Source organism: Eulemur rufifrons, chromosome 17 (assembly GCF_041146395.1).
Source record: "Eulemur rufifrons isolate Redbay chromosome 17, OSU_ERuf_1, whole genome shotgun sequence".
Taxonomy (NCBI): domain Eukaryota; kingdom Metazoa; phylum Chordata; class Mammalia; order Primates; family Lemuridae; genus Eulemur; species Eulemur rufifrons.
The window spans coordinates 64,120,040-64,132,900 of NC_090999.1; the positions used below are offsets into that span (position 1 = coordinate 64,120,040).

Sequence of the window (12,861 nt, forward strand, 5' to 3'; positions counted from 1 at the left end):
AAACTCCAAATTTGGTGTACAAAGGTTTTTTATAAACTGTCTTAAAGTGAAAAAAAAAAAAAAAGGAAAAAAGGGAATTTATGTTTTATAGAACTCTGAAATTTGATTAGCCTTGCAGGATTTTAGACATATTTTAAGTCACTCTACAAGTCAAGAAATTTCATGTTTTAAGTAATTTAACGGCTTACAAAGAAAAAATAAGCTATATATAACTATATCTATGGAGATGCAGATATATATATCTATATAGCTATATATCTATATCTGTATGGATTGAAGAGAATTATTTGAACAACAACATTCACATTTTAAAAGTACATCATACTAGTGTGTTAAAGAGCTATCTTAAGATATCCATTATATATATATCAAAATAAATAAATTAATACAGCAGAGTTAAAAGTACTTGAAAATTATGCCTTAAAGTGAAATCAATTTAGGAAATAAACAATTTAACTATTTATTGATCTTAAGAGAGTACAAGCAAGCATTCGTAGATTTAGGTCAACTAAAGTATCCTCAGGTGTCAGGTGTCACCACCAGTTTTATATCTAAATCATGTAGATAAGCAATAAGGTGTAGGGAGGTTGAAAGGCCACAAAATTATATTTAATTTCCATGACAAAGAGAAATATACACCAAAGTCTAGAAACAAAAATCAGACAATCAATGCTTTGTCTGCTTTTAATGCCCACTAAGATCTATTTAGATTTAAAATTATTAATATCAACTGCACTTTTATCAAATTAATCATTTTATTATAGCACTGGTACATTCCTGTAACAGGGATTATGGACATGGAGGCATGAATTCTTCATTAGTGCACTTTTAGTATTGATTATATCATACTAACCATACTGGCACAAGATTGTGATACTTGTGACACTGCATATAAAACAGACAAAATTCGAAAATTTTGTTAACTTTTTCTATTATGTACACATAATCTTAACTCCAAGAATCAGGTTATTTTGAAATGCAAAGATTTTTATGGCCACGCAACGCATTCTAGTTAGAAGCAGATTAATGGAAGCTTTCTGATAGTTTTAATACTAATTATATAAATTCTGATTAAGTATCAAGTACTAACTACAGATAACAGTTAAAAATTATCAAAATATTCCCAAATATTCAAAGGGTCTCCTGAAATTTTAAATACTTTACAGGTAACATAAGCTTCAATGGTGTATGCATAAAACAGGAAACATAAATATCATGAAATATACAGAAACTAGTACTGTAATGTAGAAATTAAAACATAATATGTAAATAAGGAACAGGCAAAAAGTCTTCTGGTTAGCACTGAAAAGCTCTGTCACATTAAATAAATTAGTATACTCTTTTCAAACATAATAAAATTATTTACTCAAAATATTTTATTTTTAGTCTTTATAAAATAAGTTAAAACACTACAAAGGAAAAGGGAGTGGAAGGGATAATCTGTAAGGAGACTGGGAATTAAAAAGAGTTAAATGTGCACTTACCAGTTCAACAAAAGCAAGTCCTCCATAGCTGTGAGCAACAAAAAATACATTCTCAGCTGCAGACTGGGCTATAAAATGGTCCCAAACATAGATTGCATGTTCTTCAGGAGAACCATTTTCCTATAAAGAAAAAAAAATATCATGTTACATATTGTATCTAGTTATTATCATAGTAATCAACAATTAAATTATACGCTTGCCTACATAACATAAGATGGTTATAGCTCATTCAAAATAAAAGCAATACAAAAGAATTACACTGAAAATTAAAATTAGAGATTAAGTTACTATTAAACTATTAGCAAAGCACTGCTGAGCTTAACTGCTACTACAATCTTCTGAAGCAAAATATTAAAATAAACACATTTTTGAACAGAAACATTCTAGGTATACTTGAGATATTAAAATACATCTAAGTATATTAGAATTGCATAGCAGAAAGTTATAGTGGTCTTGTGATAAAACAATATAACACTAAAAAAATTTATTTATTATACATTCCTATATGTAGGTCTGAAAATATTTACATCATACATACATCTAAATTATTTGATTTATAAGATTTTAAGTATCTCTGTAGCTGCAAATAAGGAAAAAGTGAATGATAATATATTTTCTATTGAAATTATTAAAAATATACATACTTTTTTCTAAAAGCATTTTCTATACATATTGTTTTCTGGAATTGGGAAAGCCTAACTGTATAAGCCTAGGTCTTTTTACATTTCTCCTAACTTGCTAAATCCTAATAAATATATTTACATTACTTAAATCCCCAAAATTCTGTAATACCTTCATTTTCCCGTATTTATTTCTATAGCTCCTGCATATTATAGTGAAAGCAAAAACCTGGATAATGTGAAAAAAAAACAAATTTAAAAAACTAAATATTCTGCGTGGGAGCATTGTGGGGGCGGGGGTGGGAAGGGTGTGTCTCAAATCATGGTTCAGATGTGGCAAAGTCATAACATGTAACCAAAATGTTCATACCCCCATAATTTCCTTAAATAAAAAAAATTAAAAAAAATTTAAATAATATTGATCAAAAAACAAACTGCTAAGAACTAACACAGATTATGAAAATGTATTGTACAAATACTTAGAAGCTTTAACACTAAAAGACTAATTTTCTAAGAATGTCATGGGTATTAGCAATGAACACAATTTATTTGCATTTTCCATCTTAGAAATTTTATAATAACTTATTAAGGTCCATATGCATGGCTTCACCTGCCATCTAGATGCTGTTGTTCCCTAATGTCTATCTCTGCCCTAAATTTCTCTGCAAAGGCACAAAGCCAACTGCTTAACAGTCATTTCCTTTTAGATGTACCATAGACACTTCAAACTCAACCAATCCAACACTATACTAAAAACCTTCTCTACAAACCTGTGTCATTTCTTTTTTTTTTTTTTGAGACAGAGTCTTGCCGGGGCTAGAGTGCCGTGGCGTCAGCCTAGCTTACAGCAACCTCAAACTCCTGGGCTCAAGCAATCCTCCTGCCTCAGTCTCCTGAGTAGCTGGGACTACAGGCACCCACCACCATGCCCAGCTAATTTTTCTATTTTTAGTTGTTTGGCTAATTTCTTTCTATTTTTAGTAGAGACGGGGTCTCGCTCTTGTTCAGGCTGGTCTCGAACTCCTGAGCTCAAGCAACCCTCCTGCCTTGGCCTCCCAGAGTGCCTGGATTACAGGCATGAGCCACCGTGCCCGGCCTAACCTGTGTCATTTCTATGCTCCCCACGTCCAGCTGAAATTTTAGAATCATCTTTTCTGTCTCCCTCACATTCCTCATATAATCCAACTATCTCTTAAATCCATCTACTTCTCTCCATTCTCATTTCATCTGGGTTAGCTCAAGCCACCATCATCTCACAATTGGATGGCTGCAACAACCTTTAGCCCAGTTTCCCTGCCTCTAGGATTGACCATTTACATGCTTTACTCCTGTAGTGAGAATAACCTTTTAAAAACGCAAATATGATCATGTTGCCAAGTTACTCACTTCCTGTTTTGAACCCTCCAAAGTTTTCTCACTGCCCCCAAGATGAAGTTCAAACTCCTCAGTATGACATTCAAGGCCCTTCATGATCTAGCTTTGTTCTATCTCTTGAACTCTTATCTCTTACCATTGCCCTGCAAAATACTCTGACTCAAAAGACATTCCTTGCCCCCTGAGACCACAGAGAATATTCTCTGTGTTCCAGCTACAGGGAGCAACTTGCAGTAACAAAACTGTGCCATGCTTTTCTTATCTATGGATGCTTTCATTTGTCAAGAAAGTGATCTTTGTGCTCTGTTCTCACTTCCCACACCACCTTCACCTGCATAATCCCTACTTGTCCTGTAGGAAGTGTTCTTCCCTATCACCCCCAAGAGCTAGGTAATGTGCTCTAACAACATCTTGTGTATGCTTCCCATTATTGCACTGAAGGATTTGCATTGTAATTACCAGTTAGATTATCAAATTCTTGAGGCCAAGAGTTGTGTGAATAATAAAAACACAACATTTATCTTCAGGCTGATTACCTACAACTACCTTGTAGTCATATACTAAAATACAAATATACTTTCAAAGATATCTATTAGTCATATGAAATTACTCACACCTAAAATATATATAGAGTAAAACAATTGGAAGGACACTCTTGTATAGATTTTAGGCTTTGATAATTTAACTTTCATTGGTTTAAAAAGTAGGAAAATGTCATGATAAGAATGAGGAGAGTGATTAACTCTAAAGAAGGAAGACAAAGTTGTGAGTAGGAAATAGATTTCTAGTGGCTGCCAGTGTTCCATTTCTTAACTGGGGTGGTAGTTACACAAGTGTATTCTTTTTAGTTATTCTTTAAACTGACCAAACATATTTAGCACTTTTCTGTAGATATATCTAGAGTGACCATAGAATTTATTGTGCATACTTTTGAGAGTGAAGAAAGACATTATTAGTAACTGTACTGGGAGAACAGGTCTAAATTGAGACTATCCAGCAAAAACCTGGACACCTGGTCACCCTACTTATATCTTAGAAGGAAAGAAATGCAAAAACAAAACAGGGAGAAACTTAACAGAGTTTCCACGTATTGACAGTTGGCAGAACTAACCATCTGAAATACCTGTGATGGTCCTAAATATTCTATATATGGACAGGATAAATATATATAGATTAGATTATTCTGTCTATATTAAGCCTTGTGCTAGAAGTAGAAGTATGATAAGAAGTATGCCATGATCCTGGCTTTTAATAGCTTTGAAATTTCATAGGAGTATTATGAAGCAGCAGTATGTGAGAAGTATTACTTTCCCTATTCCTACTGGACTGTCTTGGCACCAAGTCCAATGGGCCCATTATAAATCCATACTATCTGACCTCAGTGAGGTTCTCCCTGCTATCTTTTCACAGTCACCAATTCTTCCTTTATATGGTGGGGATCCTATCTGTCTCATTCTTTCCATTCCCACCTCAGTTTAGGTCCACTTACAATAGACTCCTAACTAGTCTCATTTCTTCTAGTCTTTCCCTTTACTGTGTTGCCAGATCAAAATCTTTCTGAAGCCCTACTCTTATTAAGCCACTCTCCTGCTAAAAATGTGATTTACTGAAATGGCTCCCTTTGCCTGCAAAATAACAGGAACTCTTTAGCCAACATCTTCTGTAAACCTACCCTTGTAGTCTTTCCTCTCACTATTCCCAGGGACCTTGTGCTCCAGGCAAATCTGTGTCACACATACATAGTCTGAAAATCCTAGGCAAAACTCCAGCATGGAATTCAGTCAGGGATCTTATGGGTAACGCAGCTCAGATTAGGCAAAGCCTAAAGGCAGAGAACAGTTCAGTAATCCACATATGAGATGATAAAGACTACAATACTCCTCTGGGTGGTAGCAGAGTGAACAGAAAGGAAGGGTTAGAATGAATCATAAAGGAAGAAGGAGCAAAATTTTGTGACTCACAAGATATGAGGGTTTTGCTTGCCAGGTCCAAATGGCCCATCTATGACTAAAGGAGAGCTATGAACCAACAGTTCTTTCTACTGTTTAAATATAAAGACTACTGTTTACAGAGATTAGTACTATAGCTGAGTCTTTCCCTCCACAGTCCATGGAAACAGTATCAGTTAATAGTAGCCTTTCAGCAGTAGGAAAGAGAAACCTCAACTTTTCCATGTGCCTCAAATACTTAAATATCTTCAGCCTGACTCTAAGGTTATCAAATTATTCTTTAGTTTTAGGCATTAGAGCCAAACATTCCAAAAGGTGAAAACATTGGAAAAATGTCTACAATATCCCCAAGGGGGTCTTTTATATCTATACAACTAAACTGTCCAACCCATATGACTATGAGTTTGCTGGGCCACACTAGACATCCATTTACTCAAAAAGAGGGCAGGAATCAAGACTGCCGGCACAGCAGCACCAGACATTCCTTTTTAGTGGGATCCTCACAGCAGTTCTTGCAGCAGCCCACACGGCCTTCTGGGAGTTACTATCTTTGGTCGACAGGGTGTTAATTCAGGCATGAGGAATCAGACTCACCTTGGGCAAATGCAAGAGTTATCCTGGCTTAAAAATATTATACCCCATAGAAGCCAATACCTCTTGAAATAACTCCATGGGCGTGGCTTTCAAGATCCCTTCCCATAAGAGACAAGTCCAATTACAAGAGTCACTACTCTCAGGGAAGAGTGAAGCTATGGTATTTATAGTCCATTCTAATTCCTGCTAATCCTGATGCAGTTTACCAATTAGGGATCACTTTCTACCATAGGCAATGTTGCCTAGCAATCATCTGCTTAGAGTGGATGCTATGCTGTGCTGCCCAGAATCCTTTCAGTTATAAGGCACTCACTTCCTGAGCTGTGGGAATGTTGGTGGCAGACTGCCTTAGCTGATGCATGCTCTAGGAATTGTCCTCAGCCAAAGAAATGTTGCTTCAGGTTACAATCCCACCACTGGACCCTTGCCTAAGGCAGGACATCTCTGGAAAGTCACCCCAAATCTAGAGATCACCATGGAGTTAGCTGAGGTCTTTGTTGTGTACATTACAGTTCAACTCCCACTGAATTCTATATTTTTTACCCCCCTACAGGTGCTGATCCCAAGAAAACTCCCTAACAAACTTCCTACGTGCAAACTTCCATTTCAAAATCTCTTATCTGAGAAACCCAACTTAAGAGACTACTTCATAAGGCTTTCAGGGAAAAAGAGCCAGAAAGTCAACTCAAGGTAAGAATCTCATGCAAAAGCAGAAAGGACTGTTTACTAACCTTTGACCTGCAACATCTTATAAGAAATATATGAAAAGTATTTACAACTATTTATATGTATTATTATCACACATGTTTAAAACAACTGCAAAATATTGTTGGTTCAAAGTTACCTGCCAGCTCTGTCATGAGCCATAGTAGCTTAAATTGTATCCTATACCATGTCATGGGTTCTTCTCTATTCTGCTTCTCTAATCCGTCAAATCAATTTTCTTTCCTCTAGAATGTAACCAACTTGAAGACAATTATCTTTTTAATTCATACCCCTTATACAAAGCATGCTATAGGCACTCAATAGATTATTAACAATGCTAGTGCCATTGGCAATGATACTGTGGACAAAATATGGAGTGCATTTTAAAAATCAAAATGAAGGAGTGTTTAAACTCCATTTCTGGAATCTAGCTTCTAATAATCTGGAATGTGGCAAAAGACTGATGCTCAAAGATATTTATCACTCTCTTATTTATAACAGCAAAAATGTGGAGAAAGGTTAAGTATCCAATAATGGAAAAATAATTTTTTTTTTTTTTAAGAGACAGGGTCTTGCTCTGTCACCCAGGCTAGAGTGCAGTGTTGTAATCATAGCTCACTGCAGCCTCAAACTCCTTGGCTCAAGTGATCCTCCCCTCTCAGCCTCCCAAAGTGTGGGATTATAGGTATCAGCCACTATACTCCTAAAAATAAATATTTAAATAAATTATAGTTTGTCTAAGGAAATATTATGTAGCTATTCAATTACATTATTCAATTATAATGTAATATATGCAGTTTATCTGATTTTATATGCAGCATAATTTTTACTATGTAAAAAAGCTTGAAAAAGACTTTTCAAAAGAAGGAATCAAAACTATTAAAAGCAGCTGAGCTGCCTATGGATCGTGGGATCATGAGTATTTTTTATTTTTAGCTTCTTTACGCTTTTCTGAATTGTCCAAAATTTCTACAAAGTGCATGCTTTTTAGAATAAAACAAGTAAACAACAACAACAAAATCAGAAATACCACTAAGTGATTACTGACAGTTTCTCAGGGGATTGGCATTTGAGCAGGGTCTTTACACGTTCATATCTAACAAATTCTAATCTCTGGTCTAAACCCACTGCACAATTACAAGCAGTAAATGAGAAGAGTTGTTTCAAATCGGTTTAAGAGTAAGAAATCATTGTTAAAAGTTCAATAGTAAATGAAGAAACAGAAAAACTATAAAAATTAGAAGAGCACATCTGGTGCATAGTTCAAGACTACTAGTATTATTACGAGCAACTTAAGGGCAGTACTGTATTCAAAGCACAATAACTAACAAGAACAATGGTGACACTGAATCAGCTAAAGAAAGTTAGTGATGCAACGTGAACTCCATTTTTAAAGGACTAGTGACTTTTTAATAATGGCCATTCTGACATGTGTAAGGTGGTATCTCATTGTGGTTTCAATTTGCACTGCCCTGATGATTAGTGATGTTGAAGCATTTTTTTGTATGTTTGTTGGTCATTTGTCTATCTTCTTTTGAAAAATTTCTGTTGAGGTCTTTTGTCCACCTTTTGATGGGGTTGTTAGTTTTTTTCTTGCTGATTGTTTGAGTTCTTTATAGATTCTGATTATTAGCCCTTTGTGGGATATATAGTTTGCAAATATTTTCTCCCATTCTATGGTTTGTCTTTTACTTTGTCGATTATTTCCTTCGTTGTTCAGAAGCTTTTTAATTTAATTAAATCCCATTTATTTATTTTTGTTATTGCTGTATTTGACTTTGGGGTCTTAGTCATAAATTCTTTGCCTAGACCAATGTCTAGAAGAGTTTTTCCTACATTTTCTTCTAGATTTTTTAGGGTTTCATGTCTTACATTTAAGTCTTTTATCGATCTTGAATTCATTTTTGCATATAGAGAGAGATGGAGGTCCTGTTTCATCCTTCGTATGTGGCTATCCAGTTTTCCCAGCACCATTTATTGAACAGGGCTTCCTTATTCCAGTGTATGTTTTTGTCTGCTTTGTCAAAGATCAGTTAGTTTTAAGTAGATGATTTTATTTCTGGGTTGTCTCTTCTGTTCCATTGGTCAATGTCTCTATTTTTATATCAGTAACATGCTGTTTTGGTTAGCGTAGCCTTGTAGTATAATGTGAAGTCTGGTAATATGATGCCTCCAGATTTGTTCTTTTTGCTTAAGATTGCTTTGGCTATTTGGGCACTTTTTAGATTCCAAATGAAATTTAGAATTATTTTTTCTACATCTGTGAAATATGTTGGTATTTTGGTAGGGATTGCATTGAATCTGTAAATCACTTTGGGCAGTATGAACATTTTAATAATGTTGATTCTACTAATCCATGAGCATGGGATGTTTTTCCATTTTTTTGTGTCATCTATGATTTCTTTCATCAGTGTTTTGTAGTTATCCTTGTAGAGATCGTTCACCTCTTTGTTTACGGATATTCCTAGGTATTTTACTTTCTTTTGGCTATTGTAAATTGCATTGAGTCTTTGATTTGACTCTCGGCTTGATTGTTATTGGTATATATAAATACTACAGATTTGTGTAAATTGATTTTGTAACCTGACATCTTGCTGAATTTATCAATTCTAGGAGTCTTTTGGTAGAGTCTTTATGGTTTTTTAGATAGAAGATCATATTGTCAGCAAACAGGGATATAGTTTGACTTCCTTTTTTCTGATTTGGATACCCTTTATTTCTTTCTCTTGCCTGATTGCTCTAGCTAGGACTTCTAGTAGTATGTTGAATAGAAATGGTGACAGTGGGCACTTTTGTCTTCTTCCTTTTCTTAGGGGGAATGCTTTCAACTTTTCCCCATTCAGTATGATGCTGACTGTGGGTCTGTCATATATGGCTTTTGTAATTTTGAGGTATGTTCCTTCTATGCCTAGTTTGTTAAGGGTTTTCATTATGAAAAGGTGCTGGATTTTATCAAATATTTTTTGTGCATCTACTGAGATGACCATATTGTCTTTGTTTTTGCTTCTGTTTATCTGGTGAATCATGTGACTTGATTTGTGTATGTTGAACCATCCTTGCATCGCTGGGATGAAACCCACTTGAACATGGTGAATTATCTTTTTGATATGCTATTGAATTCAGTTTGCTAGTGTTGAAGGACCAGTGATACACAATTAAGAAACTGTATATTAAAATATTATTAAAAAATGATAAATGAGATAAGTCTTAGCTATAAAAAACTTGGCTTTCATATGTGACTACTTCCCAAGGCTTTCACAAATTAAGACTTTTTGCTATTTACAATGTTTAAGAGAAGTATATCCCCATCATTTTAGAATTCAAATTCTGCCAAATATCTGCAGGCTTCTACAATACTTAAGCATAGGAATTAATAAATGTAGAGTAGTTTTAAATATAAATTTCCAGAATATTACATTACTGATATTAGATACTAAAATCCAAATTTCATACATGAGGAAATGCTATTCCAAGGCAAATTTGTATCATTCCAATTTGCAGTCCACACTGTGTCCACAATCATTATATATTTATAAATCATAATCCGAAGAGTATATATTAGCAGCAGTGTGTTTTGAGACTAAACAGATTTCAACAGGAAAGATTTTCTAATACAGCTCAATTACAGAAATGCAAACATACCAAACCTATTCTACAAGTTTCTCCATGAATTTCACATTAATGTGCATTTTGTATTGAGTAACTTGATTCAAGTTGGATGATTTTAGAATATGCAAATGTATGAAGTGCAGAAAAGAAGTAAATCCATTAATTAGAGTTTGCTGGTGGCAGGATGCAGAGGATATTTACACAGGGAATTCTGCTGTATTCAGAATACAGGTTGAAATTCCTGATGTACTCTTGCCATCATTAATCGTTAAATGCCAAACAGAAGTGATGCAGTAACCAAAGCCTTATCAACTATGCCAGATTCTACTACCTAGGCATTGCAAGGTCTACATTTATGATGGACTACCTGAGCTGATAACACATGGAATTATCTAAACAACATTTGCATATTTGTGTAATTATTTTCGAAGGTTAATTAGCTCCTGTAATGCATTTTGCCCTTTGAGACTGCTTACAGTGACAGGTTCACATATTTTCTGAACCACTGCCAAATTTGACAGATTTTTCTTCAGCTAACCTGTTGCTACAAAGTTATAAAATGAGTGATCCTATAATATAAACTTTAAACTTATCATCACTGATTTTTTAAAAAGTAAATGGAAAATAAATGAATTTAAAGGTTTTTAAAATGTCCAATTTTAAAGTCAAAACTTGAAGATTATTTTTATTTCATATAAATCTTCCTGCGATTACACTGCTAAGCATATCTTTTAACAAATTTCTTCATAAATAATCAAATCTAAAATTTGTGACTTCAAACTAGCAAATACCTATGTTACTAATTTCAGTTATGCCACATATAAATGTCACATGTGAATATGTATATGAACATATATGTGTATATAAAGAAACATACATTCTACCCCCTACCAGCTGCCCTTAGTACTGCCACTGATATACTATATACACTGGGGATATCAACTGGAAAAAGAACACTTACATAAAATCTACACATGATTTATGACAAAATTTATAAATTAAAGTTATTTCTTCTAAAAAGCTAAGATTTTCCATTAGAAAGAGCAGAGCTCAATAAAATTTAAATGGAAGGCAGATATCCAAGGCAGATGGATTAATTGAGGATGGAAAAATGTTAAGTTACCATCTTGTACCCAATCAATCCATAGAGATAAGATGAAAGTTTGTTCATATTTTTAGCAATTTGCCAGTGGGGTACCCTTACAGAAAATAGAACACAAATACTGTATGGCTCTAATCCAGGAAGACACATGGAAGGAAATTATACACTTTAGCTTTAAGTTTTAAACTTTTAAATTATTCTGTTATTTAACTCCTTTGTACATCAACAGAGTATAAATTGTGCATAAATATAGAACAAAATATTTATAAGAACAGTTATATGTAAAATATATTTAATATCACATGGGATGCAATTTTATCTTATATAATTGAATAATTTGGATTAAAAATTCATCTTAATTTAGTTACATTTTAAATGTGTGATTTAAATTTTAAATGTGTGATTTAAATTAACAAATTGCATTTGTATTTAACAATGATTAATGGACTAGAGGTATATATGGATGCATAAAACTAACGGTATAACATGCATATAATGAAAACATATTCAAAACTAAAGAACTATTTTTGGTCTCTAAATATTAAATTGAACCTTTTTATATGTTTGAATATAAAGTTCAAACCATAACTGACAAAAAGTTTAGTAAAAAAAAGGAATAAACAAATAATTATGGCCTATCATTTATGGATAGGGTACCAAATGCTTTGTGGTTAGGCCATATTGCCACAAAATGGGTGTGGCCTGGAATAGGAGGCAGATAGAGTTAGTAGGATTTTTAGATTCCAGAACTGCTCCATGTACTCATGAGCATTTCCAACAAAGTAAACACTGATGATCCTGTTCACTTTAATAAAATTTAGGCTTTTTTCTCTTAGTACAATCTGCAATGCAAGCATAATAATGTTAAATACAAACGCTTCTATAGCACATCCTGTGGTAAGCATTGATCTAAATATAGTTGGCCTTCCATATTTGTGGGTTCCGCATTTGTGGATTTAACCAACCAAGAATCAAAAATAATCAGAAAAAAAATGGATGGTTGTGTCTATAATGAACGTGTACAGACTTTTTTTCTTGTCCTCATTTCCTAAACAATGTAGTATAACAACTAATGACATAGCATTTACATTGTATGAGGTATTACAAGTAATCTAGAGATAATTTAAAGTATACAGGAGGATGTGTATAGGTTATTACAAATACTGCACCATTTTACATAAGAGACCTGAGCATCTGTGAATTTGGGTATTGGCAAGAATGGTGTGTGTGTCCTAGAATCAGTCCTCTGTGGATACACCAAGGGATGACTGTTTATGTCATTTAATCCTATGAGTTAGGTACTATTATTATCCCCATAATCAGATGAACGGACAAAGAATGATTAAGAAACTTGCTCAAGGCTGGGTATGATGGCTCACGCCTATAATCCTAGCACTTTGGGAGGACAAGGCAGGAGGATTGCT

At 34.0% G+C, this 12,861-nt stretch overlaps 1 protein-coding gene across 1 annotated transcript in view; it reads right to left on the reverse strand.

Annotated features, from left to right (window-relative positions):
- ARB2A (ARB2 cotranscriptional regulator A) overlaps positions 1-12,861 on the reverse strand; it is a 409,566-nt gene that overhangs the window by 185,423 nt on the left and 211,282 nt on the right. Inside the window, exon 7 of the mRNA XM_069492020.1 lies at positions 1,485-1,604. Within this exon, the coding sequence (XP_069348121.1) occupies positions 1,485-1,604 (120 nt within the window). The remainder of the gene's footprint in view (positions 1-1,484; positions 1,605-12,861) is intronic.